The sequence below is a fragment of the Lentinus tigrinus genome (genome assembly GCF_003813185.1).
Source record: "Lentinus tigrinus ALCF2SS1-7 unplaced genomic scaffold L226scaffold_6, whole genome shotgun sequence".
Taxonomy (NCBI): Eukaryota; Fungi; Basidiomycota; class Agaricomycetes; order Polyporales; family Polyporaceae; genus Lentinus; species Lentinus tigrinus.
This window is the reverse complement of record NW_027137915.1, coordinates 1,498,656-1,524,457: the sequence shown is the minus strand read 5'-3', so window position 1 is coordinate 1,524,457 and position 25,802 is coordinate 1,498,656. Positions and strand designations below refer to the sequence as shown.

The following is a 25,802-nucleotide window of genomic DNA, read 5'->3' as shown; positions in this document are numbered from 1 at the left end:
CACTTCCTGCACAAGGCGTCTATATCGCTCCATGTTCCCACGGTAACTTCAAAGCTGGTTCTCGGCCACGTGAATGAGCGAACCGAACCAACATTGAACAAACGACCAGAGATGCACGAGGATATCTATTAGAGTGATGAGGATCATACAATTACAATTGGAACATGAGTGCTATGCGAGAGCCGAGAGCCATAGACAAGGAACACCAGTCAGGGATACACAGATGAAAACGATACACAGCTGCAGATGCGAGTCCGACATATACCAATCACCAACCACCGACACCGAAGCGCAGAACGAAGACCCACTTAGCCAGAGCACATGAGGCAGGCCTCCTTGTTCTCGATCGAGCACATCAGCTTCGCCTGCTCGAGCTCACGCTCACGCTGGCGTTGAAGAGCAGCAGCGAACTCGGGGTCCGCCTCCGCAGCCTTCCGTGTCCGCTCATCGAGAGACAGAACGGCCGTCGCATTGGCAAGAGCAGCGTCGTCGGCGGCGACCGCCGGGGATGGCGAGGGAGCATCAGAAACGGGCGCGCCGTTCGTCACGGGGGTTGCGAGCGAGGGAGTAACGGGCTCCTGCTTGATGGGCGTGGAGGGAGTGGGGGTAGATTCGCGAACGACACCATTTGCCTTCGCCTGGTTCTTCGCCGCGCTCTTGAGGAACGAACTGTCGACGGTGAACTTGATCGCCTGCGCGGCCGGGCGGGTACGCAGGTAGTACATGCCAGTCTTGAGACCCTTCTTCCAGCCGTAGAAGTGCATGCTCGTAAGCTGACCCATCGTCGGCGCCTGGAGATGGACGTTCAGGGACTGCGACTGGCAGATGAACGCGCCACGGTCCGCAGCCAGATCGAGGACCTTCTTCTGCGAGATCTCCCAGACGGTCTTGTAGATGGCCTTGACGTCGTCCGGAATGATGTCAATGTTCTGAACGGAACCGTTGCTGGCAATGATCATGTTCTTCATGTCGTCGTTCCAAAGACCAAGCTCGACGAGCTCGCGGAGGAGCCAGGGGCAGACAACCTGGAACTCGCCAGCAAGGACACGACGAGTGTAGATATTGCTGTAGTCGTCATCAGCTGCAAGCCTCTAGCTTTGATTGACGGATGCTTACCTCGTGTAAGGTTCGAAACACTCGTTGTTGCCGAGAATTTGGCTCGTCGACGCGGTGGGCATAGGCGCAAGGAGCAACGAGTTCCGAAGACCATACTCAGCAACCTTCGCCTTGAGGCTGGCCCAGTCCCACAGGTCGGTCGGGGTGATACCCCAGAGATCGTACTGGAGCTTGCCTTGGGAGGCAGGACTACCCTCGTAAGTCTCGTAGGGACCATCCGTCTTCGCCATCTCGCAGCTAGCCTCTACAGCGGCGTGGTATATCGTCTCGAAGATCTGGAGGTTCAGCTTGCGCGCCTCGACTGAGTCGAACGGCAGACGCAGCGCCATGAATGCGTCGGCGAGACCCTGCACGCCGACGCCAATCGGGCGGTGGCGCATGTTGGAGTTCCGGGCCTCCGGGATAGGGTAGTAGTTCCCATCAATGATACGGTTAAGGTTGAACGCAACGACCTTCGCGACGTCGTGCAGCTTTTGGAAGTTGTACTTGCCGTTCTCGATGAACGATGGAAGCGCGATGGATGCAAGGTTGCAAACAGCAGTCTCATCAGGCGACGAGTACTCGATGATCTCCGTGCACAAGTTCGAAGACTTGATAGTGCCAAGATTCTGTTGGTTGGACTTCCCTGTGGCAACAATGAACACCAGTCACCGGGAGTCTTGCATGATCACTTACGGTTGGCCGCGTCCTTGTAGAGCATAAATGGATTACCCGTTTCGATCTGGGCCTCAAGAATCGCATACCAGAGCTTCTGGGCGTCCATGGTCTTGCGGCCACGACCCTCGCGTTCGTACTGCTCGTAGAGCGCCTCGAACTCGTCACCCCAGACCTCATGAAGGCCGGGCGCTTCGTTCGGGCAGAACAAAGTCCACTGGCCTCCACTCTCCACACGCTTCATGCTATCCGCGAAGTCAGATGGGTCACTCATAAAGTGGTGCAGGGAGCACTCACAAGAGGTCGGGAATCCAAAGGGCATAGAACAGGTCGCGAGCGCGAACCTCCTCCTTTCCATGGTTCTTGCGTAGGTCCAGGAACTCGAAGATATCAGGGTGCCACGGCTCCAAGTAGATGGCAAAGGCACCCGGGCGCTTGTTACCACCCTGGTCGACGTAGCGAGCCGTAGAGTCGAAAACGCGGAGCATGGGGACGATACCGTTGGAATATCCGTTTGTACCAGCGATGTATGACCTGCCGTAAGCATCAGCATCGAGCCTCTGAAACAGGATGCTGCGACATACCCAGTCGCACGGATGTTGTGAATGTTGAGACCGATGCCACCAGCGGTCTTACTAATCATGGCACAGTCCTTGAGGGTAGAGTAGATGCCTTCGATGGAGTCATCCTTCATGCAGACTAGGAAGCACGAGCTCATCTGAGGGTTAGGTGTACCGGCATTGAAGAGGGTAGGTGAGGCGTGGGTGAAGTAGCGCTCTGACATGAGGTTGTAGGTCTCGAGCACTCGCTCAATGTCAGAGCCGTGAATGCCCACGGCGACACGCATGAGCAGGTGTTGTGGCCGCTCAGCTACACGGCCGTTGAGCTTCAGAAGGTAAGAGCGCTCCAGCGTCTTGAAACCGAAGCTAGCAGGGGCAGGTTATACACAGTCGGTACTGAATGTGCCTTGGGTGACTCACAAGTTGTAGTTGAAGTCGCGATCATAGATGATAGCGGAGTCAAGGGTATCCGCGTTTTTCATTACAATGTCGTAGGTCTCCTTGGAGATGAGGCCAGCAGGCTTGCCGTTCTTGGGGTTAACTAGACGTGTTTGAAAAGGTCGGTGGCGGGGCAGATGTGAACTAGCTTAGCAACGCACCATAGTGGTACAGATCACTGATGACAGCGGAAAAGTTCTTCTTCGTCTCCTTGTGTAAATTTGATACAGCAATACGCGCGGCGAGGATTGCATAGTCCGGGTGTTTTGTTGTGAGGTACGCGGCAGTCTCGGCGGCGAGATTCTATTGCAATTGTCGGCGGTTGACATCTCCAAACCCGGGTGTAGCACTCACATCAAGCTCGACCGTCGTCACACCAGGGTAGACACCAGCAATGACCTTCTGCGCGATACTGCAACACGTCAAACTCAAGTACAGTACGCCGCGGAGAGACAGCTCACCTAACCGGATCCACATGATCTTTGTCGAGGCCGTAACATAGCTTGACTATCCGGGCCGTAATCTGCAATGGCCATGAGTGATGCGCGTGGCGCGACGCGTGGTTGAAAACGAACCTTGTCAAACTGGACGCGTTCCTTACGGCTTCAGACAACCCAGAAGTCAGCAAAAGCAATATAGGGGCATACAACACGCCCTAGGACGCGTCGTGACGCGACTTACCCATCTAGGAGATGGGCAGGTGTCAGTCCAGCAATGAATAACAACTGCAGAGGGCCATTCCTTACCTCGTTTGTAGACGTAGGCCATGTCTGATATTTCCGATGTAGATATAATATGGCCCGCGTGTAGAAAGGAAAGGGGGGAGGGGGAGAGGTGGTGGTGGTACGCGGAAAGGGGAGGACCAAACGCGACGCGATCTCTTATAATCATCAGGCGCGTGCATCACGTGCTGACTAATGAACGCGCGATTCATTTTCAACCGACGCGTTGTTTGCGCTTGTGTTTTACGCGTCGCGACGCGTCTCATTAGCAAATCTTAGGCCTTACCAAGCGTTACCAGGGCCTTACGGGGTCATATTAATCTGATCCAGCGCCCAGGCGTCTACAGCCTGCCTTCCCGCAAGACCACCACTACCTCGATCTGTTTCACCCTTCTCTGAGCTTCAGTTGCGCCATTTCAACCCGCCAAGCATGCCTTCTCAACCCTACATAATTCATCCTACGGATCTGCAGTATGCGCCAACCATCATGCGGGCGCCCTCGCCATCGAGCTCGATCGGGACGGAGTATGGGCAAGACGACACCAACATGGTCGATCTGGAGCTCTCAGAGCGCGAATTTGCACGGAAATGCGAGGAAACTATTGGACTGGGGAAGCCACGACCAGAGGAGGACGAGGCGAACAGGGACCCTCTTGTCCACTCGCGTCCATTGCGCCAGAAGCTCAGCCCCATCGAAGAGAAACGTACGTACCATCTTGTATCCTGCTGCTCGTTGTCGCGTAGACTAGTCTTGACGGACCATCGTACCCGCCGCGCATCTAGAGATGTTTGAACAGGTGATGGTCAGCCTGCGCGCTGCGGTGAAGCAGCTGGAGGAAGAGGAGCTGTTCGAGCAGACCGCGGTGAAGGGTGCTGATGTCGTGCTTGATGACCCCACACCATCAACAGAGGACATAGACCTGATCATGCAGAGTCTAATGGGCCTCTCGACGTCACCGAAAGCGGAGGACGATGCCACGGGAACGGCTACTGCTCAGGCTAGCCACTTCACTGGGCGATCGGAGACGGTGACGCCGCAGTGGGGAGGTTCGATAGCTGGACTGGCCACATCCACGCCTGCCCGGCGGCCAAGAGGTTGAGTGTGGTTGCCGTAATCCAACCGTGGACGATGTACTCGTACGTTGTGTATCATAGCTCTCGGTGGAACAGGACAGTTGTATTCGGATGGCGTGTATACAAGTACAGGTTCGATGTGATGAGCAAGCATGGCAGTATCATTACATTGCACTTCCTCTCCATTCATTCCTCCGCGCAGATCATCTTACACGTCGTACGCGATCCGAGCACCGACCCAAGCATACGGGTAGTTGTGCTGATAATAGTTGCGCACGGTACGCCTCTCCGCAAGGCGAGGGATCGTCGTGTACGATCCTCCGATCTACGGCATTTATGAGCATACAGACGCGAGTAGAGCGCGTATAACCGCTTACCACAATCTGGTGGTGGGTATCAAAGAAGTCGGTGGAGTACCTGCGGATGGCGGTCAGTCATCCGAAGGCGAGAGCAGTGAGTACGAAAGGTGTACCCAGGGTATAGCTTAGACTGGATGAACCCGTCATGTTTTTCGAACACGGTGGACGTCCACTCCCACACGCCACCGTTGTGGCCCTTCCCCTCGTCCTTGGGGCCACCTGTACTCGCTCTGCAGAACAATGAGCGGTGATGAGCCATGAGCATCAAGGTGAGTAGGCGGACTTACGGTGTGGGGTGCCAGTTTCGGAACCCGATGTTCGCACCGCCCTCGTAGCCACACTCAAACTTGTCGAGGAACAGACGGAGCTCCGGCTCGGTCGGGATGCGTCCTCCCTTCACGCTCGCGTAAGTGGACAGATTGTCGTAAGACGTGATGATAGGCCAGTGCTGCGCAATCTTCATAGGAATGGGACCGTAGAGCGTACGGACCTGAGGCCCGCTCTATCAGAACATAAAGTCATATGTGGAGGGGAGATAACGCTTACGAAAATCTCTCCATCCACCTCAATCCAGCTCTTCGGGAACTGGACCTTGTCCTTGCCGGCTCCCTGGTAGAACTCGTAAAACTGTCCGTTCGTGACGGGACGCCACTCGATCTTGAATTGCTCGACATGAACGGCGCGCTTGGGATGCTCGTTGTCCCAGCCAAACGAATACCCGAGGACGTCAGTGCTGTGGTCATCCGCCTCGTCGTCGTCATGCCCAAGGGTAACGTCTGCAGGACCAAGTGTGACCGTCTGTGTTGTCGGCAGAGGTTGACTGTCCCAGGACTCCGCGAGCACCTCCCACGGGGGAGGAACGAAGCCACTAGGCGGAATGGTACCGGTTCCAGCACGCTGCAGAAGCATGTACAAGAGGGTCTAGTACCCTGCGAGTCAGTGATGTATGACCGCATCTGCGCCGCTCGTACGTACCTCCACGTGGAAGGCTTCGTGCTCAAGCGTCATGAACAACACTCTGGCGATCTTACGTGTAAGCGTCACCTTTCCAGAGTCGATGTCGCGATACAGGTTCACCACCCGCTCGCGCACTCTGGACTGGTACTGCAGGATGCTCGCAAGCGATGGCCAGTCCTCATCCCGCTGAGGCACCTCAGAGTGAGGCTAAGGAATGAACGTTAACCTCAGCGTGTACGCTCAACCCCAACATGGTGACTTACGTGACATTGAGTGGGGTCGTCGACGTTAGGATCAATGCCACGCTGCAAGTTCGCATGAGCTTCCCGCCACGACGTCATAAAAACGTACGTACCTCGAAGATGTACTTAAACTCCACTGGCTCAGTATCCGGCTCCTGCAGCAGCTTCGCGAGATGGATGGACAGGAAGGCCGGGATATGTCCGCAGTAAAATAGGCAGATGTGGCGCAAGTCGATGGGCTTCTGGAACAACATTGACGGCGGTATCATCTGACGGGTAACGAAGTCCCAAGCGGCCCACATGGCCCGCCACTCTTCCACTGTGGGGAGGCTGAACGGCGAGCGCGCCACGCTCTGGCCGTCAGATGACTGAGGCATTTTGAGAAGGGGGAACATGAACTTGGGACGCTCGAGGAGCCAGAGGGAGTAGCCAGTGGTGCTATCGGTCCAGCGGTGGATAGGGCGGAGGTTCGCTTCCGTGAAGAGGGCGTATGCGTCCCGCTCGGAGAACTATCGACAAAGTTCAATCACGTCCATGGGCCACAGGAACGAGGGTCCTACCTTGTTAGAGACTTCTACGCGAACGAGCTCGTCCTTGATGAACGGAAATTCCGCATTGGTAACGGGGTCGATGACGGTCTGGTCGCACGTCGATTTGTAGTATGCCTCATGCCGACCTAGACAGCTTCCTTAGCACAGAAGAACAGCGGCAAAGGAAATGACGTACGGAGTTCCTCATTGTACCGCCCGACGTACTCCCATTTGTCCTGTTCGAACAAGTGTTCGTCGCCGAGGGCCCGGCCCGCACACACTAAGCCATTCATGATGAAGGCCCTGGTGACGCCTTTGGTGTCATTATAGGCCAACTCAATCTGCTGCGCGTTGTCCCCGTAGTCTAGACCAAGGAGCAGAGTATCGCCTGACCCCGCGCGCAAGGGGAGGGACTTCAAGAAGGCAGCATCCTCTCCGCGAGTGAAGTTTCCCAGCGACGAGCCGAGGAAGAGGATATGGAGCGGCTGCTGCGCGCCGGGAGTAGAAGGTGGCGTAGCGTCAGAGCCCTCCGTTCGACTGCGCGAGGAGGTGTCAGAGCTAGGAGATGCATCCCTTGGCGCGCGGTTCACGGGATACTTGGAAGTGAAGGCAGTATCGATCCTAGAGAGGGAACTGCGATCTTCCAGACCACCCTCTCGGATGAACTTCAGCCCGTCGTCGTAAGTACCGCAGAGGCCGCTTGTAGTGACCTTGCCGGTAAGCCCGGCACCGACGTCGGACTTGTTCAGCTCCATAAGGGTACGTTCGAGTTCGCGTTTTTCCAGGTCGAGGGCGTAGTAGCTGATGGGTGGGACAGGAGAGGGGTTGGGGACTTGGTGTGAGAGTGCACGCAATATGAGAGACGTCTTCCTGAGTGCGCTGTGCTGAGGGGTCAAATGCTGTACCAATATATATGCGATGGGGACAGGGGACGCGTTAAGATAAGATATGAAATTGAGGAATACACGTGATGGCGGTGGTAGAGCTCGACGCTTCGCGGGGGCAACATGATCCTTGACAAGGGATACGCGGAGGATGTAGTGAGATAAACGAGATCCAGATAAGCTCCGCGTAGGAACTCGATCAACCACCAACGATCATTGTACGCAAGTGAAGTTGGAACGAGGCAAAGTCCGGGAGGAAAGACGTAACGAAGACATGAAATGAGACTCACCCAGCACCAAGCTCAACCACAGTCCGCTCAGCCACGCCACCGTCCGATGTGCCGGAGAGCATTACTTCGACAATCTGATCAGCCTTGTTCTTGAGGATGCGCTCCTCAGCAGGGAAGAGGTAATACTCCGTGGCTTCCGTAGTTATGTTGTCGTAGAGCCTGAGGCCGCGCTCATCGTAGAGGAGGAGGGTGGGAATAGTCTTCTGGTTTTGCGGCTGCGAGAGCCCTGCGACGAGCAAGTCCCTGATGGAAGTGTCGGTGTCCGACACCGACGCGTTACTGGCGTGAATGTCGAGGATTTCGACAGTAGGAGGGGTATTGGCGGCCATGGTGGTTCGTAGCAAGCAGCGGGACGGCGACGAGGATGAAACCGATCATTTTATGAAGGCCGGTTAATATATAACGGGTGGCGGCACGGATCTGGAGGTGCATTGCAATCCGTCTGCGTCACTGAGCTGGGCGGTACCGCAGATTATGTAAGCCGTACCTTCGTTCCTGCGCTACCATATACGCACCCAACGTGCCGGACTTGCGCCCCATCCTGCGATCATACCAGGCCCCGCATCATCACTTGACCCCCTTCTCTCCGCTCGCCTGGCCACGCCAGCCGCCGAGAGGACTCATCGAGGAGTCGAAAAACCGTGTGTGGCTAGCATCTTGAAGTCAGTTGTACTTCTGCCAGTTCTGTGAAGGTTGATGAACTACTTGGATTGAATGTCTAGAAACGTGTACTCACTTCTATGACGCAGAGAGTAGACGAAGCATTGTACCCGCGCCTCGATCAATGCAAACGTGTGCTTGGGCAAAGTTCGCCGGCGGTTCGCCCAAAAACCCCATCGCATCCAACCACCCGGAGACTCCATCCAAAGAGAACGAACGTGGACAGCAGACGGAGAGCGGGGGAGCGTGCTTTCCAATCCTTACGGCAAAACGGACACGATTGTCAGCGCATAACCCCCAACAGCGGTCCGGATTACACACCTGAACAGACTGAGAAGCTCTCCTCCTCAGGTGATCGCGTGTGGTCCAGGACTCACAGCTCCCGAGACGAACGACGCAATGCGCAGTGTTGCTAAGTTCTTACGAGAGACTCCGCCCGATGTCCGAGCCCGCCGGCTCCGTGTCCGGGGCAGAACACAGCACTCACCGTGATCTGCAGTACCTCCGTGTCGATCACATCGAGTCCAGAACACCAGAACGCATGATTGCTCCATATGGGACAAAGAACTGATTGCACTATCGATTCCGAGTCTGTAACCAGACAACCTTTACCAATCGGACAACTACCACTGACGGGCCGTTAGCTCGCTGACAAACAGAAAAGTGGTAGTACGCACGCTGATGTTCCCAAAAGAGCACCGAATGACAAACCCAAATTTCCGCCCGAGCCGCATAGCTGACATACTCTGATCTCCACGGACGCCGTTTGACGGGCAGCTTGGCTCGCGAAAGGGTTCTTGCGGATGTGCAATGCGCACGGGTATACATAGACGACGGCAGGATGACGACGCATGGGCAAGGAGGCTAATAGCATATGGAGTAGTGGGAGGCGGGGAAGGGGTGCATCTAGAATCAGACGAGAGAGATATAGCACTCACACCAGAGCATGCAACGCCCGGAGGCGACAGCAGGCGTCCATATGGCGACATCGGTCGCAAGCTGGCGCATGTCGATGCTGCGCCCTTCTCCGTACAATTGCTGCTAAATTGACCAACTAGGTCGCGCGGTCAGGTCATGCGCCGTTATGACGCCGTCTTCAGACGCATTCAACCGCAAAATGTCGCGTTGTTCAGCCGCCATGTAGAGTTATTCCAGTGCATAGACCGAGTTCCAGTTTGAGGAGTTCGAGCGGTCGGCCACGGATAAAATGAGGTCGAACGACACATGTATCCAGATCTGTGTCGTGCGATATGTCCCGAGGAGTGTTGGCCAGATGTCCCTTCGACTACACAACATGGTCGAGGGCGAGAAGACGTTGGACGCCCACCTGCACCGTTGAGCGCCTCACGTCGACCAACCTTGAATTCAACCTCAAAATTCCTTCCGATCCGCGACACATCCCACTTATACGAGACTTCACAATTGGTGCTCACCCGGTTCAGGAAAACTCCTCGCGCCTCTCAGCTGCTACACAAGCACAAAGTTGTTTGAAAGTATTACTGCTTACTACTAGTAAAGTAAGCTATGCGATTTTGACTCTGATATACTGCAAAGCTGGATAATTTCTCGACCTGCAGCCCTCACCGACACCCTCTTACTAAAATTTGTGCGACATTCTGAACTGCCCCTGTCGCGCCGCGGTGAAGTCCACAACCTGGTTCGTATTGCTGCAATCTGTCCGACAAGGTACCACCAAGTCGGGAGAGGCGCTGAGGTCGGCAATTGCCATTTACGAGCAACAATAGCTGTCAAGGTAACTGGCCCATTTCAGACGCAGAACCATCGCACCAACCACGAGCACGAACCAGCCATCGGACATAGTAGCGCGGAAATCGCTCAATATGAGAGCCAGAATATCAACCGTCGCCGATCAGCAGTGGAAATACGCATTCCAATTCTCCCTACCGATCCAAGCGGTCGCACCCCTTTCTCGAGACCCGAACCTCCTGCCACTGGCCGTGGCTGATGTGCAACCTTCGGTATGCCCCACCTCTCCTTCTGGACAACAAGATGATCTTTTAATCGTGTGCCCATCGCGGGACCGGCGCACCGCAGGTCTCCGACGCCGCTCAGCAGCGTCCGAGCCGTCCACCAACAAATCGCCTAACCACCGTGAACCTCGACGTACAGAGCCTCATCATGTCCCTCCTCCCGACCGCAGATCTATCCGCCCTCATGCGCACCTGCCGCTATTTCCTCGACACTGGTCTCCTCGCCCTCTGCGCCCGCATCCCAGAGCGGGTGCTCAAGCACGGCGCAGGGGTCGCATCGTTCTACGAGTTCCTGCGCTCCCACTCGGGGCCGCTCTCCCGCACGCACCTCATCACCGACCTCCGGTTCCATCTCCCGTACGAGCCTTTGCACTACCGGGGCACGCAGAGCAAGGCCGAGCGGGCAGAGCACATCAACGCGCTCCTGGGTATTTTGCGGAGCTGCCGCAACCTGCGTCGGCTCCGGATCGACGGGTGGTTGAAGGCGCTGCCTGCGTCACTCCTGCTGCATACACTGGCGACATCACTGGAGGAGCTGGAGGAGCTGACACTCGCTATTACCGGGAGGCGTGATGTCGAAGAGAAAGACCTTCGCAAGCTCGGGAGACTGCCGAAGATTCGCAGTATAGCGATTCAGGCCTCGTCCGCAACAGGCATACAGGCCCTGCAACCTATCGCAAGAGTACTAGTAGAGCTCGACCGCATCCATCTGCATGAATTCGGCCCAACATTACAATTCGCTAACGTGCAGAAGCTCGGCGTGTCTGCGGATAGGGATCCTGCGTGGCTCGAGAATATCACGACCACCTTTCCCAACGTATCGAAGCTCGTGCTGCGCCCCCGCGTCGAAACGTTAGTGCAGCACAGGTGCTACAACGACGCTGGTCGCGCGGAGGACGACTCGCTGCGGGACTACAATAGGCTTCAGTGGCGGTCGGCGCGTGCGAAGGCATGGCAGTCCTTGGAGACCATATGGACGCACGACCTCTGCGGGCTTTATTGCGTTGGGGTGCCGCGCCGGGTACATGCCTTGTCAGTCCCGCTCGAACGACCGCAGACTACCTACCTCTTCCCGGTTATTCTAGCCGACACTCAGCCTGGTTTTCTGGAGCTCCGTGTGGACCTGTCCCGGTTGAGCCGGAGTGTCCAGCTGGACGGGCTGGGCCTTGTGGATGCCCCCGCGGGTTCTGTGGTGCGCCGTCTCGCGCTATCGCTAGACTTCGTTTATCAAGGATATGGGTGCCAGGAGAAGCCTCTTCTTGTACGTCACTCCTTTTTAGAAAAGGCTCGCGCTCACAATCATCCATGCCCTCGGTGCAGGTGGCTCTCGGTCGTGGTCTATGTGCCCTGTCGCTTACCCACCTACTCGTCCGCTATCGCATCGGGGTTGGCCCTCTCTCACCCCCTGATGCAGCTGCAGTGGCTGCCCGTGCACCTGATTATGCAACGCTACTAGCGCGATCGTCCCCTTCACTCCGCTGGATCGGGTTTGATATTTGTGGGCGAGGTCTGTTGTCTTGGGAGGTTTCCCGCCCGTCGGGCGATGGCATGGCCTCTAGTACCGTGGACAAAACTCCAATGCTCACCCAGAGGAGCGAGTGGATGGGCCGTAGGGTTCTAGAGGCCGAGGGCATGGACGTCTTCACGACGGACCAACCGTGAAGATGCGCTCAAGCTGATTGCCATGCGACAGTACCATATCATTCCTTGCTGTATCGTAGAACCGACGAACAAGGGCCGACTATACTCCTGTATTGAAGACCTTCGGATTCTGCTCGGACGAGTGAATAAAATTCAACTGAAGCTATTGAACACACGTAAGTGCTTTGCATTGCGTGCATTGCGTGAGTTCTGCTATGCGACATGGTACGGACGGGACCTCGTTGAAAGCGGAGGACAAAAGCACGCTAGCCTGGGTGGTCGACGTCATTTAGGATGTACAAGTCCGCCAGGAACGGAGGGGACTAGCGCCGGAGACTGGCCCTGTCACCAAGTGCCCCGGGCCATCGCCCCCTGGTTCCCTGCCGTCCAGTCCCTGTCTCTGGCTTATATACACCTGCCTTCGCCCATGCCTGCACCCTGAGCTCGCTGCGTCTGTCGTCGTCCCCACCGGCTCGTCCGCAACACGCGCATATATCCACGCGGATCCCCACGTAAAGATCCCGCACTCGCGCCGACCTCCGTCTCGGACTCGCTCGGACACTTCAAGCGATATATTCCCTGCACCCGCATCCTTCTGACGACCTGCCACGACAATCCATTTCTCCTCCATGGATCACGACCAGCCAGCCCTCCCTCCGGACAGTCCGCTCATGACGATGACCAACTCTTTCCTCAACGACGGCATGCTCTTGTTATCCATGCCCGGTCATACGCGGGACGGGACATACTACATACACGATGGGAACACTGTGCTGTTAGTGGAGAAGACGCTGTTCAAGGTGAGTCGATCACTCTGCCCGATCGCGAATGCGTACGTCGTACGCTGCAAGGCATATGTTAGGATGTTCCGCGTCGCTTGTCCCGGGTCCAGAAGCGTGTTTAGTCCCGCGCGTGTTGGTAGTGATTATGCGACGTGCGTTCTCCTGTTCTTTCAGCAAACTGCTGGTGGTGCATCCACTCTACACGCAGATATCATTCGAACTATCCGCTTCACATGTCGTTCAAGCGATCGGTAATCGAGGGAATAATGTCTAACTGACGTCGCGCGTATAGGTACACCGCTCCGTTCTTACCAAGGACAAGTCCGCCTTCGAGACCATGTTCCAGCTCTCAAGCGAGACGGACTCCGCGCGGTCAGACTCGAGCATGAACACCGCCCAAGAAGGCGAAAGCGACGACAACCCTATCCGCCTCCAAGGCGACACCGCTGATGAATTCCGTGCCCTCCTATGGGCCCTGTATGCACTGTACGTTGTTCCCTGCTGTCAAGTCGCGTAACGCGTTCTCATCCGTGTGCACACCCACAATCTAGACCTCACGAACTCACGATCGCCATGACCGCGGACGCGGACTGCACGCAGCTCCTCAATCTCGTCCGCATTACCCACAAATACCAGTTTCGCAGCATTATGACATGGGCGCTCTCCGCGCTGCACCACTACTACTCTCGTCCCGGAGCATTCGACGACATCATCACGACCAATTCGTCGACATCTGCCGGACCTCTTCCTGCTACCAACCCGCCAACGCTCCCGCACACAGGCGGGCTCGCTTCCTCCTCCCAGCCACCCACACTCGAGCAGCTCACGGAGCTCGCTGCGCTCTGCGAGCGGGGAGACCTGCTCGAAGCGACTCTTACTCGGTGGAAGCGGCTCATCGGTGAAGGCCGCGACCTCGCCCTGGCCATCGCCATCGGGGAGCGCTTCAACCTCCGCCCTATCGTCGGCCTCGCGTACCATGCACTCATGCTCCGCGGCAAGGCCGCTTGGGACGCAGAACGATCTCTCACCCGTGCACAACGCGTGCGGCTGCTCGCGGGGTACTACGCTCTCACCAAGCTCTGGGACGCACTCCCGTCGCAGCCCCCGCCTCTCACGCACACCGCGCGGTGCACGAGCCAGCAGCGCTGCACGAAGGCGTGGGGCGCGCTGTGGCGCACCGTGCTCGAGACGGGGACACAGGTCATGCCGGGGCTCGCAAGGGAGGACGTGCTGGGAAAGATCATGCTCGCAGAGAGCATGATGAAGGCGCTGGTGGAGCGCGAGATTCCCAGTCAGGGATTCTTGGATGGGATGCCGCACTGTCGGGAGAGCGCGCTGGTGGCGACGTCGATGCGGGTGCGCGAGATCAAGGAGGGGCTCGCGGACTGTTTCTCTGACGACTTTTGAGACATGCATCCATATGGACCACTGCCCTGAGTGTTGTCTGTTCCCCACGCGTACGTGTTGTGCCGTCATATTTGAAAGCTTGAAGCTTTGACATGCGTTGTTTGCCGCCTGATGCTTGCTTATTTATTCTCCCCGACTCCTTTGCCTGGAATAGATACCTGTATCCGCGTCTGCCGTCTCTTGTACCTACTATACCTCCCCGCCGCACTCACGACTGCTCTTGTATCAGTACACGCCAATATACGCATCTGCCTGTTGAACCGGAATGCAAGTCACACCACGCAGGCCAGTCCAAGAAATGTCCTCTGTTATGTATCTGACAGGTGCTGTTACATCCATGCAAATCCAGTCCGTAAGTCCGTAGTCGTAAGTCCGTTATGTCATGCGCAGGTTATGATAGTCGTCAAGGCGTATATAGCGTTCTCGCGGCTCCATCAGTTGGTCTCCGCGTCGGTGAACTGCGTGGTTGCAAGTCCAACCTGGCTGTTGCCCGTGTCGTACACGCTGTAGAAGCGCTGCAGGAACACAAAGCCGTCTGCCGCACGTCAACAGTCATCAGCACATCGCACAACACTGACCGACCGAGAAGGAAAGGAGAGAATACGCACTGATGAAGTCGAGCCCCTGCCCGCTCTCGCTGTCCAAGTCCGCGGTGACAAGGTAGATCTTGCCCTCCTCGCCGCCGATCGTCGAGTTGAGCGCGCGCGGCCAGATCTGCGCGTTCGGCGTGAGCTCGAACGTCGTGCCCCCGATCGCGAAGAACAGGCTCTGCAGCTTGCTGAACTGCGCCTCGGTCAGCGAGAGCAGGCCCGTGCTCTGGTCGAGCTTCGCGCCCGTCGCGCGCTGGTACGCCTGGAACGCGTCGGTCGCGAGCAGGAGGAGCGTCGTGCCGGTGTCGACGATGCCTGCGGAGCCGGAGAGGAGGGACGTGCTCGAGGAGCCGTAGGTCACGTCTTGGTCGATGCCCCAGTAGGCGGAGGCGGGCGAGGTCGAGGTGATGGGCACGAAGGTCACGTCCCCGGTAGTCCTGTTCCGTGTAACGATCAATGCACAGCTCGGGCCGATGTAAAAACGGACGCGAAGAGGACGTACTTGCTCGAGTCGACGCCACCAAAGGTGAGCTCACCGTTGGGCGCACCTTGCTTCGTGGTGGGCTGGTAGAAGATGCCGATGGAGTCGCTCTCGATCGTGCCCTGCGCGAAGAGGTTGTCCGTCACGGTCGGCACGGGTGCCTTGTCCGAGACGGTGCCCTCAGTTAGGTCGACGGGGCCGATACCCAGGATGCCGTCGACACCATCAAAGCCTTGCGCGGTCGAGGCGACGCCGATGCTCTGTTTCTGGATCACGAGGCCGTCGCTGAGCGTAACCGTATCGGTGTCTGTTGCGGAGCCGACGTCAGCATTGTGTTTGCGTTTGTGTTTGGGTGAGAGAGGAGTTAGATAGTGGGAGTGGGAAGGATGTACGCACACTCGGTACCGGAGAAGGAGCCGGAGCCGTATTCGACGTTCTGCGAAGTGGAGCTGTGAGAAGTGGGATGGGCACCTTGGAGACCGGTGCGAGACTTACGACACTCTTGCCGGTGCTCTTGCTCGTGCTCGTCTTGACGTACGACCTGTCAGCACCGACCCAGGTGTTGGAGCTACCTGTTGAGCGCCATGAGCACATGCCTCGCCACAACACACCGGACACGCCCGCTTACCCGTGTCGATGAGGAGGGTGTAGTCGGTGGCAGGGCTACCGACACCGAGGGACATGGTGTATGTTACACCAGCATCCGTCACGTCGACACCGCCGCCAGGGGTGGAGGTGGGGGGAGAGGTGCCTGTCGGTCCACCGCCAGTACCGCTGCCCGAGCCGCCGCCAGTACCGCTGCCCGAGCCGCCGCCAGTACCGCTGCCCGAGCCGCCGCTAGGGTCGGTGGTCGAGCCGCCGCCATGGCCATGGTGATGGTGACCGTGGCGCCGGCGGCGAGCCTCATGAAAGGCAGCGGGACCGTGAGGGTTGATGCCTTGCATGATCTTCTGAGCACGGGCGCGGTCGCGGGCCAGGATGTCTTTGGCATGACGGCCGGCAATGCGAGTAACGAAGGGGATAGTGCTAGCCATGGTAGTTTGCTAGTTGCTAGTAAGGGAGGGCTCGAGTTGGGTTCGATGGAGGCCATCCTCGGTCGTGATGGTATTTATACGGGGAGGGCAGCGGTGGGGCGTCGCCAGGAAGCCCGATTGAGTTTGCTCTGGGGCGAGAGACTCGGAGCTTTCCTTGCGGCGCTGAGCGCAGGTGGGTACACGGGAGGAACAAGATGTCATCGTGCCACTGTCACAACGTAGAGCCTCCAGCCAGCCAGAAATAACGCCCATGAGAACGAGACGGAATGGAAGCCGCCAGAGCGCAGGTACATAGCCATCTCCGGCAGTCTTCGAGGGTGAACAGATAGTCGAAGTCGCCCTTTCGCGGCTGATAGACAAGCGGACATCGAGTGATAGGGCTAAAGGCGTCCTTCCAGGCTTCGCAAAAAGAGCAGGCCGGAGAAGGGGGGCCCGGGGATTTGGGCTTGCTATCATCCAAGCACGTCGTGAGCACGAAACAGAAGCATGAATGACTTCCTGCGCAGTTGGTGGGTCGTCAACTCCAGACTCCGACGGTCTTCTGGCGAGACAGTGGTGAGAGAACAGGATTTGCGTTCGTAGGACAATTATTGAACCCGCACGATGACGCAGTCGGTCCCGACAGATCTCCGCCGCTAGCACCGCCAGACTATTCAAAGGCGAGGCACAAGGGTCGACACCGAAGCAGATGGAGACGGGGGCAGATAAGCCATTCCAGGTAGCTTGCACCCGGCGACACCACGGACACGGCCGTCATATCTTCCCAACCTGCACACTTGCCTCTTTGAGCCTGCTTCGTGGCGTTATAAATATCTCGTCACACTCACCTACAGCCGCAGCGCTCCACAACGCCTGCTAGTCCATTTGGGTTTGTCAAACAACCGACCGGAGCTGGAGATGCCGTCGACGTGCGCAGGGTGTCTCCACTACCATCACGTATTACCCATCATATAGACGATGGCCGCGACCGACAGAGCGTTCCGGATAATTTGATACCTTGGCTGCTGCTCGTGAGTTTGTTCGACGTTCGACGAGATCCCGACAACTATTGGAAAATGGGCATGGAGCGTCGGGCTCCGGACTGTCGTCGAGCAACACCTGGCCGTGCATGATGCCGCGCGGCCCGAATGTCCCTGTCACGGCCCCAGTCTGAGGAATAATCAAGCTGCGCATCGTCGCAAACGATAAGGTACTGCCAAACCATGAGAGGAATCACTGTCCGTCGTACATCCTGTATGAGTCAATGGTGACGCAGCGCTGCCAGGTGTTCGTGGACACCCGCACGGCAGGGATCTCAGCGTGTCCGACCGACCAAAAGGTGTGCCAATGGGCGAAAAGACGCCGCGCGAAGTTACCTTTCGGCCGATTTTCAAGCAAAAAGGAAACCGTTTGGACGGCTGTCTCTGAAACGAGACAAAAGGTATCCACGGGCGGCGTATTTTGCTCGACTTTTCGCCCGTCTGAACTGTCGGTATCCCTGCCGTGCCGCGTGCTCTGCGCGTACTAGTCAGCAGTCCGATTTTCGTGGGTCCGCACCAAGCTCACCCGGGCCTTGGTGGGGAGTTAACAACCTTGAAGCTGTGCATTGTCCATTGATCCGCGTCATAGATACGTAGGCCGCACGGACAGGCGGTGTGTGCGTGTCCAAGGTGCACGCGAATGCTTGAGGTTCAGAGTCGTAGCACCACTTTCCGTCGCAAGCGATGATTAGCCCCGAAAATCATGATGAACATGCATTCAGGCAGCAATAAGCCGCAGAGCCCAGTTCGCAGCACATCGCAAGCACACATACGAGATTATAGAGGTGTATCAGCTCGAGCTCGAGAATGAACGTGGCGGTTGGTGACAAGTTGACCCGAGCTCGTGGCCCACCTGCATGTTCGAGGACGGAGTAGACAGACGCTCAAGATTGTCCGACTCAGATTCGCTACCCACCCCCAAGCCTTAGGCCGGTCAACCTTACAATCCATCCCATGATCCATCCGGAATTGTCCAGGTTGAAGTTACGCCTCAAAATGCGATGCAAGGAAAGCGATACCACTACAACAAAAAGCGGTACGCAAAGAAGACAACGTGCAGGAAGAGCACCGCCAACACGAGCGATGCATTCTCACGAAGCTTGACCAGGATGCGTTTCGGAGGTCCCTTCGCACCAGCCTCATCAATGGCTGCAATTTCGTCTTCCGTCAGAGGAGCTGTCATACGGTTGTCAGCAAAGAGGCTACATTTGCTGTCAAGTAAAGGGCAACTTACGAAGGTTGGCGATGGCGAGGTAGTCTTCCAGGTGCTCCTTGCTCGCACTCGTCCTAACAGCAGCGAGACTATGTTAGATTTCGTATATGAAGATTTTGGTGAAGCGAACGTACGTGACGACGGCGACACCCTTACTCCTCATCCAAAGCAACAAAACCTGAGCGGGACTCGCGTTCAGGCGCCTAGCAGCGGCCTCCACGGGCTTGTCCACATGTCCGCCACGCCACCACGAAAGAGATCTGTTGCCAGTATCTATGAGCTGACCAACGCAGAACTGTACATGACGAAAATACTGACATGAGAGCACTGTACGCCTCGGTAAGAATGCCGTTCTGCCTGCTGTACTCGATGAGTTCCTTGTTCTGCGCGTACGTGTACGGGTTGAGGAAGATCTGGCGGACACGAGACTCGTGAGCATCACGACCGCTACACCTTAATATCGAGCGTTTGACGACGCACCTGGTTGACAGCGGGCTTGGTCCTCGCCACCTTTAGCAACTTCTGCATATCCTCCAGGGTGAAGTTGCTGACACCGATGCTCCTGGCGACCGACAGAGCGCGTAAGCATCATTCCGCAATACCAGAACGATGGACGATACTGACTTCGTCAGCCCGGCCTCCTTGATCTTCTCGAACGCTGCCCAATCGTGTTCGATGTCCTTGAGCAAGCTCGGCATGTGCACCAGGTACAAGTCGACCTGCTTAATGCCCATCTGCGGCGCAGGAATAGACAAGTCTCAGTGTGTCTGTCCACGCATGCCGGTAAGGACAGACTGAACACTCACGTTGTCCAAGCTACTACGGATGGCCTCCTCCATGGGCGACAGGCCCGACCACTTCGTGGTGATGAAGAACTCATTGCGCGAGAGGCCGCACTCGCGGAGAGCGCGTCCAACGTACGGTTCCGTCCCGTATGCTAGACATGGCGGCCCTCGAAGTGAGCAGGGTTGCGCCAACCTGAGCGCGAGAGAAGAGACGAACCTTGGGCGGAATCGAGGTGGTCGAAGCCGGTCTCGATAGCTTGAATTACCCCGTCGGTGATGTCGCCCTATGCACGGTCGGCCTTTGAAATGGGACGTACAACGCATGTTAGAAGACAACGCGACATACCTTACCCCTCCACTTCGTCCCCGTTCCAAAGGCCATCACTGGCATCTTGATGTGCGTGGGCTCTCATGTGAAACTGGGCCTCAAGGATATTGGTGCAAGCACGACGCACCTCATTGCCGTCGTTGAGCTTGATCGTTCCGAGAGTCATCTCTGATTCTCCGGCTGTACAAGATTAGTAGTAGGGTAGTATGAGGTTGGGCGTAGCGACTGGGCAGAGGGAAACAGCGAGGAATGAGCGAGTCGTCGTCGTACGGTGGGGGGAAATACCAAGCATTCATTCTCCACAACTCGGGAATATATACGCTCTCACAAACGAGGTCCTAGGCTAAGGCACACCGCAGGGAGAGCGCAAGTACCTTGCAAGCGGGGGCCATCAAGCCATATCTGATAAGATCAAGCGACGACGGCGCGTATCTTATCTGATATTGCCCAAGGTCGGCGTCAAGCCCACGGATCTCTGGCCGCGGCTTGGCAATGGCATGGGGGCAGACGAGAACCAGATGTTATCTTGTCGTGGTTCCAAGGAAGGAAGAGTGAATCAAGATCATCCTATGGCATTGGTGGATCGTTAGACATAGATGTGATTAGGAAGGGACAGACCTCTGGCCTCAGGTATTAGGGCGGGATGTCGGTACGCAACGCTGAAACCATGCGTTTCAGGTTCGTTCACCCCCGACTGCCAGTAACATGTAAAACAAATGCACTCCAGATTGATTATCCCAACCTTGTCAGTACCCGACATCACGAACGAAACGTCGCCTTTAAAGCAGGTTGAACCCCGAGCGAAGCAGTGGTCGTCCGGCCTCGGACGGGTCCTACCCCTCACCAGTACATGCGCAAACCATACAAACCCAAGCCTATCTGGAACAACCCGAACGCAACCCATAAGAGACTGCTGTTCCTCCGGATCTTCGTCAGAATGCCGCTCGGCGGGCCTTTTGCTCCGGCTTCGTCTATTGCGGCGATCTCCTCGTCCGTCAGAGCAGCTGAGATGCCACGCAAGATGAGCCTCCTCCGTCTACGAAGTTATCCGATGCGACTTACGGAGGTCGGCAACGTCAAGGTACTCCTGCAGGTGCTCCTTGCTGGAACTGGTGCTGGATTGCAAAGCCTGTCAATCGCATGTTACGGACACGAAATGGAGCTGCGCGTACGTCACAATAGCGACCCCCTTGCTTCTAACCCAGGCCAAGATAACCTGCGTGGGTGACGCGTTCAAGCGTTTCGCCGCTGCTTGAAGAGCCTTGTCAACGGGGCCACCAGGGTACTGGGTGATGGGACTGAGTGCGTCAAGTGAGTTCAACCCTCCATGAATTCATGGGCCATCGATAACTCACGTCAAACTGCTGTATGCTTCGGTGACGATACCATGCTTCGCGCTATACTCCAGGAGTTCCTTGGTCTCTGCGTAGTTGTACGGGTGGAAAAGTATCTGCACGATGTTTTAGAACTATTGCAGAACGCTGGAGGACGGGGCGCGGACCTGATTAACAGCCGGCTTCACTTTAGCAACTTTGACAAGCTGTTGCAACAACTTCAGATCAAAGTTGCTGACGCCTATGCTCCTGTAGTTGGCGAATAGCAGGATCAGCTACGCCGCGACCTGGTATAAGAGCATGAGCGGGACTTACTTGGATAGTCCGGACTCCTTGATCTTCTCGAATTCCTTCCAGTCCGTCTCGAGATCCTTGATGAAGTGTGGGTTGTGTATAAGGTACAGGTCCACGTTCTTCACCCCGAGCTACGATGGCAAGTTGGGAGATGGGGGCGACCACGTAGACACGATGCGCACCTGCGTGAGGCTGTTCTGGATGGCCTCCGGAATGGACGTGAGTCCTGACCACTTGGTAGTAATGTACAAGTCGGAACGGTCGACCGCAGTCTCGTGGAGGGCGCGACCAACACTATCCTCAGTACGGTACCCTGTATTTGCGGAAGGGGGTCAGATCGTGAGGGGCTGCGTAATGCCATACTGACGTACACTGCGCCGAGTCGATGTGGGAAAACCCTGTCTCAATGGCTTGGATCACGTAGTCCGTAACGTCCTGATGTCGGACCGGGAAGTTGTTGAATGAATGGCTGAGATCGCCAAGAACACGCTGGAACAAACGCACCTGACCCTTCCACTTGGAACCCGTCCCAAAAGCAATGACTGGCATCTAGCGCGGTGCCAGTGCTGGTGTGAGCGGCCGCTCGGTCTTCTTGTCTACACACTATGGAGTAGTCACCTCATTGCCATCATTCAGCTTGACCGTCCCAAACGTCATCTTCCCGGTTTTCCGCGTTCAACAGCCAGTAGGCCTTGAGCGAGCAGAGGGGGGAGCAAGCAGGAAGAGGCTGAGTGTAACTTGGAATCGAACACATGCTGACTATTATGAGTAGTGAGCGGCGTGGCTGATACGCAATAGGCGCCGGGGTTGGGCCATGGAAGATTAGATTAAATACAGGAAACGCATCATCTTATCTCCATTCATGACGTATCCAGCAACGAACGCAATCTGAAGGCAACGCCTCGCATCTCTCATACCTCACTAGCATCGGGCTCTCTGTTTCTCAGTCAGACGATGGCACTCTTGACCAGACTTACAAAATATGATATCGAAGACTCAAACATCGCGTTGCTGGGGTCGGACGTATGTGTCAAGTCGAAATCCCGTAGGATCGAGCTAACTAGACGCGTCCGATTAGCTCGAAAAGGAGGTCCGGGAGCATGCGGGAGACAAGGAGCTAGCATGGGACTCTGCTGGAAGGGAACCTCACACCCAGGTGTGGCGGATCGAGCAATTCAGTGTCAAGGAGTGGCCCAAGTCCCATTTCGGCCATTTCTATGACGGAGACTCGTACATTGTCCTACACGTACGTAGCAAACGTGTGTCTCAGAAGAGGGAATACTAACTACGATGCTTCTCAAGACGTACAAGAAGAACCCTGATACAGAAGACCTGTCTCATGACCTGCACTTCTGGCTAGGGTCCGAGACCACCCAAGACGAAGCAGGAACGGCCGCGTACAAGACCGTTGAGCTCGACGATCGTGCGTTTGCACATGCACTTCCTCCTGACTACACTCGCTTAGCTTTACTCAGACCTCGGCGGAGCTCCCGTTGAGTACCGCGAGATCCAATCCTACGAGTCCTCCCGTTTCCTCTCCTATTTTCCTAGGTTCGTCTGCCTCCGCGGCGGTATCGCCTCAGGCTTCCACCACGTCTCCGAAGCGCCGCCAGATAATACCCGCCGCCTTTTTCGCATCAGCTCTTCCCAGGTCGGCGGACGCGCCACCGCTTTTCTGCAGATCCGCGAGGTCCCGGCTGAGGGTTCGAGTATCGAGCAGGGAGGTGTATATGTCCTCGATATAGGCAACAAGATCTGGCAGTTTAACACGCAACAGGCGGCAGGCAAGGTCAAGTACAAGGCGGCTGAGTTCGTGCAGTCCCTTGTGAGCGACCGGCAGGGCCAATGCGATACTACGGTCTACGGTTAGTCTTCTGGTGCTCGCTGTTTGTGTACGTGGCTGAGACAATCTCATTCTACAGATGAGCACGGAGATGGCGCAGGAATGTTCCTCTTGGAGCTGGGTCTGCAGGAGGTTCCGCCAGCATCGACTGCAGCCGCAGAGGGCGTTCCTGAGAAGTCGCTCTTCCGCTTCTCCGATGCCTCTGGTGAAGTCACCTTTGAACCAGTCTTTCCCCCGACGGAGGCATCCTTGTCTCCTGACGACGCATTCATTCTTGACGACAGCGCAAACCGTGCAGAGCCTGGTATCTACGTCTGGGTTGGAAGCAGGGCATCGCGCGTAGAGCGTCGCCTCGCGCTCGAGTATGGACAGCGGTACCTGTACAAGCACAGGCAAAGCGGCGGGCGAGCGGCGCTGGCGACACACATTGTGCGAATGGACGAGGGACGCGAGACAGATGCGTTCATTGCGGCGATCTCATCTTAGGAGGGTGATCGAATACTGACTTCGAGCCTGGGACTTTAAGCTTGGAACCAAATGTACTTGTATCAGATAAGTATGATGAAGTATGAACCATGTCATTGCATCATGCACGAGCAACGAGGAGCTGGTGAGCCACTGAGCACGACGCGTCTCAAGCACTCCAAAAAACGTATCGTTTCCGGCACTCAAAGATCTGAATGAAACTTTGGGAAACGAACTAGCTTCCTACTCCTCTTCCAAGTGAGGTAACGATAGCCTTCATGTCATTGATAGAGGCTCCCGATGCGCGAAAGTCAGGCTTTCAGCTTATTTTTAGTTTATATATGGACTAATTATTCTCAAGTTATTTCTTGAAGTAGGTAATGGGCATGTCTCCGCAGTGAAGCTTGTAGTACTAATTGGACGCGAGCGTCTGAGCCTCGGATGACGCCGAAAGGCCCAGGGGCGTTCAAGAAATGCCAACTGGTTAACTCCTTTCTAACTTGTGTCTTCAGTATCAACCCCCCTGGACCTGAGTTTCATCGGCTTTGCCCCGTTCCTCTGTGGTAAAGAATGGAGCACATAAAATACTACGCAGGCTTGCCTTCTCAGCCCGTCTTGGTTGCTCGTACAGGGCCACCGTGGTTTCCCCCTACCGGTCCCGAGGCATACACTGTGCAGAAGGAGCTCAGGTCTTTCGGAGACCATAGGATCAGGACTGTCTGGGAGACGGAGTTGGCCCCCAAGGTTATCGACCTCCTGGATTCCAAGGCCGTCTTGTGGACGAGCCTCGACGTCGTGGGCATCATCGAGGTCGAGAAGTCTCCCGCCCGAGCCCCAATCGTTTTGTGGATCGGTGTGCAGCCGGTGTCGCTCTCCCGCGAGGACGGTCGTGCGGTGGCCGTCGCCTGCAAGGACATCCTCGTCAAGGAGTTCGAGATCACCGACGTCGAGGTCGAGATCCGGGAGTCCGTCGTCACCAGAGCTGCCGGCCCGAAGCTGCTCAGCCCTCCCGAGTTCTACTCCGACCCCATAGCGAACGTGAAGGATCCGTTCACTACTGCGCTTGGTCTGCCAATCGCTGCTGAGAACTCGCCGTACGTGGAGGGCACTGGAGGGTTCTACCTCGCGGAGGGCGGCGATAGCAAGAGGGTGCTCCTCGTCACTGCTCGACATGTCGTCTTCCCGCCTGGACTTGGGCATGATGAAGACTATGAACGCACTGGGGAGGATCCCAGCGTGCCTCGTCACAATGTCATTCTCCTTGGTGCCAAGGCCTACAATGAGGCAGTGGAGACATTGGCCGAGCACAACCTGGAGCTTGAGAAGTGGGGCCCAGACCTGCCAATGCGCCTCCGCATCCTGGGGCACGTCGTTCGCTCTCCTCCCATCGCCGTTGGTTCCGGTCCCAAGAATTACACCCAGGACTTCGCCATCATCGAGCTCGACAGTTCGAAGTTCGACCCCAAGACCTTCAAAGGCAACGTCATCAACCTGGGCACGTTTCGATCTGTCTCGAACACAATTATGGCGTCCAGGTACCCAGAAGTCGACTTCCTCAGATTGATGGACCCCCAGTGGCAGGAGCATATCAACACCAAAGACGGCTACGATCACCCGATCGACAGTCTGCTCAAGCTGGAAGGTGTCATCTCAGGCAAGGAGCTGCGCAATCCGCCAGTGTTCGATACACGGTGCGGCGAACGGTGCTTCGCGGTCATCAAGGACGGCAACACCACTGGGGTGACCGTCGGCCGTGCCTCAGGCTTGATATCCTTTGTTCGCGAGTATCTGGACAACGATGAGACGCGTACCTCTATGGAATGGGCTATCCTGCCACACAGCAAGATGGCCGGAGCCTTCTCCGCCCCCGGCGATTCGGGCGCCATCATTGTTGATGGTGCGGGACGTATGGGTGGCCTCCTCACAGGGGGTGCTGGCGATGCGGACTCTTTCGATGTCACGTACGCAACACCTATGCTGTGGCTCATGAATCGTATCAAGGCCAGCGGGTTTCCTGACGCGCATCTCAACCCGGTCTTCACATAGTAGACGATGCCATAACTTCTGTTCATTCATGATACTTGCTTTGTCTCAGGTGACTTCGAGGTC

The 25,802-nt window shown here is 56.5% G+C and overlaps 10 protein-coding genes across 10 annotated transcripts; 5 read left to right on the top strand and 5 right to left on the bottom strand.

Moving 5' to 3' along the window:
* Nucleotides 1-103: 103 nt before the first annotated feature.
* On the bottom strand, nucleotides 104-3,611 carry L226DRAFT_558953 (ribonucleotide reductase alpha subunit). The gene is made up of 11 exons (XM_067683270.1): nucleotides 3,511-3,611; nucleotides 3,344-3,371; nucleotides 3,230-3,291; nucleotides 3,123-3,180; nucleotides 2,930-3,071; nucleotides 2,751-2,871; nucleotides 2,355-2,696; nucleotides 2,068-2,304; nucleotides 1,792-2,015; nucleotides 1,117-1,741; nucleotides 104-1,065 (listed from the first exon to the last, which is right to left on the bottom strand). Exons 1-11 carry the CDS (start codon nucleotides 3,534-3,536, stop codon nucleotides 309-311), a joined length of 2,622 nt encoding a protein of 873 aa, XP_067538510.1. The 5' UTR covers nucleotides 3,537-3,611; the 3' UTR covers nucleotides 104-308.
* Nucleotides 3,612-3,809: 198 nt separating this feature from the next.
* L226DRAFT_532693 (uncharacterized protein) lies at nucleotides 3,810-4,790 on the top strand. The gene is made up of 2 exons (XM_067680311.1): nucleotides 3,810-4,194; nucleotides 4,274-4,790. Exons 1-2 carry the CDS (start codon nucleotides 3,921-3,923, stop codon nucleotides 4,588-4,590), a joined length of 591 nt encoding a protein of 196 aa, XP_067538509.1. The 5' UTR covers nucleotides 3,810-3,920; the 3' UTR covers nucleotides 4,591-4,790.
* L226DRAFT_532692 (uncharacterized protein) lies at nucleotides 4,641-8,182 on the bottom strand. Its single transcript, XM_067680310.1, has 11 exons — nucleotides 7,827-8,182; nucleotides 6,849-7,531; nucleotides 6,683-6,798; nucleotides 6,236-6,631; nucleotides 6,144-6,185; nucleotides 5,899-6,087; nucleotides 5,470-5,844; nucleotides 5,211-5,413; nucleotides 5,037-5,153; nucleotides 4,942-4,981; nucleotides 4,641-4,889 (listed from the first exon to the last, which is right to left on the bottom strand). Exons 1-11 carry the CDS (start codon nucleotides 8,153-8,155, stop codon nucleotides 4,773-4,775), a joined length of 2,607 nt encoding a protein of 868 aa, XP_067538508.1. The 5' UTR covers nucleotides 8,156-8,182; the 3' UTR covers nucleotides 4,641-4,772.
* Nucleotides 8,183-9,856: 1,674 nt separating this feature from the next.
* On the top strand, nucleotides 9,857-12,242 carry L226DRAFT_558950 (uncharacterized protein). Its single transcript, XM_067683269.1, has 5 exons — nucleotides 9,857-10,003; nucleotides 10,064-10,239; nucleotides 10,295-10,465; nucleotides 10,542-11,738; nucleotides 11,798-12,242. The coding sequence occupies exons 3-5, from the start codon at nucleotides 10,328-10,330 to the stop codon at nucleotides 12,137-12,139; spliced, it is 1,677 nt and encodes a 558-aa protein (XP_067538507.1). The 5' UTR covers nucleotides 9,857-10,003; nucleotides 10,064-10,239; nucleotides 10,295-10,327; the 3' UTR covers nucleotides 12,140-12,242.
* Nucleotides 12,243-12,506: 264 nt separating this feature from the next.
* L226DRAFT_532688 (uncharacterized protein) lies at nucleotides 12,507-14,579 on the top strand. Its single transcript, XM_067680309.1, has 3 exons — nucleotides 12,507-12,918; nucleotides 13,193-13,386; nucleotides 13,452-14,579. Exons 1-3 carry the CDS (start codon nucleotides 12,748-12,750, stop codon nucleotides 14,305-14,307), a joined length of 1,221 nt encoding a protein of 406 aa, XP_067538506.1. The 5' UTR covers nucleotides 12,507-12,747; the 3' UTR covers nucleotides 14,308-14,579.
* On the bottom strand, nucleotides 14,411-16,412 carry L226DRAFT_551673 (acid protease; the record flags this gene model as incomplete). The annotated part of the gene is made up of 6 exons (XM_067682833.1): nucleotides 14,411-14,842; nucleotides 14,916-15,334; nucleotides 15,400-15,685; nucleotides 15,775-15,814; nucleotides 15,874-15,950; nucleotides 16,007-16,412. The coding sequence occupies 6 exons, from the start codon at nucleotides 16,410-16,412 to the stop codon at nucleotides 14,742-14,744; spliced, it is 1,329 nt and encodes a 442-aa protein (XP_067538505.1). The 3' UTR covers nucleotides 14,411-14,741.
* A 1,832-nt stretch (nucleotides 16,413-18,244) lies between these two features.
* Nucleotides 18,245-20,103, bottom strand: L226DRAFT_558948 (Aldo/keto reductase). Its single transcript, XM_067683268.1, has 10 exons — nucleotides 19,885-20,103; nucleotides 19,776-19,820; nucleotides 19,647-19,713; nucleotides 19,451-19,581; nucleotides 19,269-19,378; nucleotides 19,125-19,206; nucleotides 18,963-19,057; nucleotides 18,779-18,904; nucleotides 18,666-18,718; nucleotides 18,245-18,607 (listed from the first exon to the last, which is right to left on the bottom strand). The coding sequence occupies exons 1-10, from the start codon at nucleotides 19,921-19,923 to the stop codon at nucleotides 18,453-18,455; spliced, it is 903 nt and encodes a 300-aa protein (XP_067538504.1). The 5' UTR covers nucleotides 19,924-20,103; the 3' UTR covers nucleotides 18,245-18,452.
* A 494-nt stretch (nucleotides 20,104-20,597) lies between these two features.
* L226DRAFT_544336 (Aldo/keto reductase) lies at nucleotides 20,598-21,934 on the bottom strand (the record flags this gene model as incomplete). The annotated part of the gene is made up of 10 exons (XM_067682267.1): nucleotides 20,598-20,632; nucleotides 20,669-20,761; nucleotides 20,820-20,872; nucleotides 20,930-21,055; nucleotides 21,113-21,207; nucleotides 21,259-21,340; nucleotides 21,407-21,516; nucleotides 21,568-21,698; nucleotides 21,757-21,820; nucleotides 21,890-21,934. 10 exons carry the CDS (start codon nucleotides 21,932-21,934, stop codon nucleotides 20,598-20,600), a joined length of 834 nt encoding a protein of 277 aa, XP_067538503.1.
* An 83-nt stretch (nucleotides 21,935-22,017) lies between these two features.
* Nucleotides 22,018-23,826, top strand: L226DRAFT_551671 (fragmin60). Its single transcript, XM_067682832.1, has 5 exons — nucleotides 22,018-22,408; nucleotides 22,464-22,631; nucleotides 22,688-22,808; nucleotides 22,861-23,250; nucleotides 23,308-23,826. The coding sequence occupies exons 1-5, from the start codon at nucleotides 22,340-22,342 to the stop codon at nucleotides 23,712-23,714; spliced, it is 1,155 nt and encodes a 384-aa protein (XP_067538502.1). The 5' UTR covers nucleotides 22,018-22,339; the 3' UTR covers nucleotides 23,715-23,826.
* A 437-nt stretch (nucleotides 23,827-24,263) lies between these two features.
* L226DRAFT_551669 (uncharacterized protein) lies at nucleotides 24,264-25,739 on the top strand (the record flags this gene model as incomplete). The annotated part of the gene is made up of 2 exons (XM_067682831.1): nucleotides 24,264-25,192; nucleotides 25,229-25,739. 2 exons carry the CDS (start codon nucleotides 24,264-24,266, stop codon nucleotides 25,737-25,739), a joined length of 1,440 nt encoding a protein of 479 aa, XP_067538501.1.
* Nucleotides 25,740-25,802: the final 63 nt, after the last annotated feature.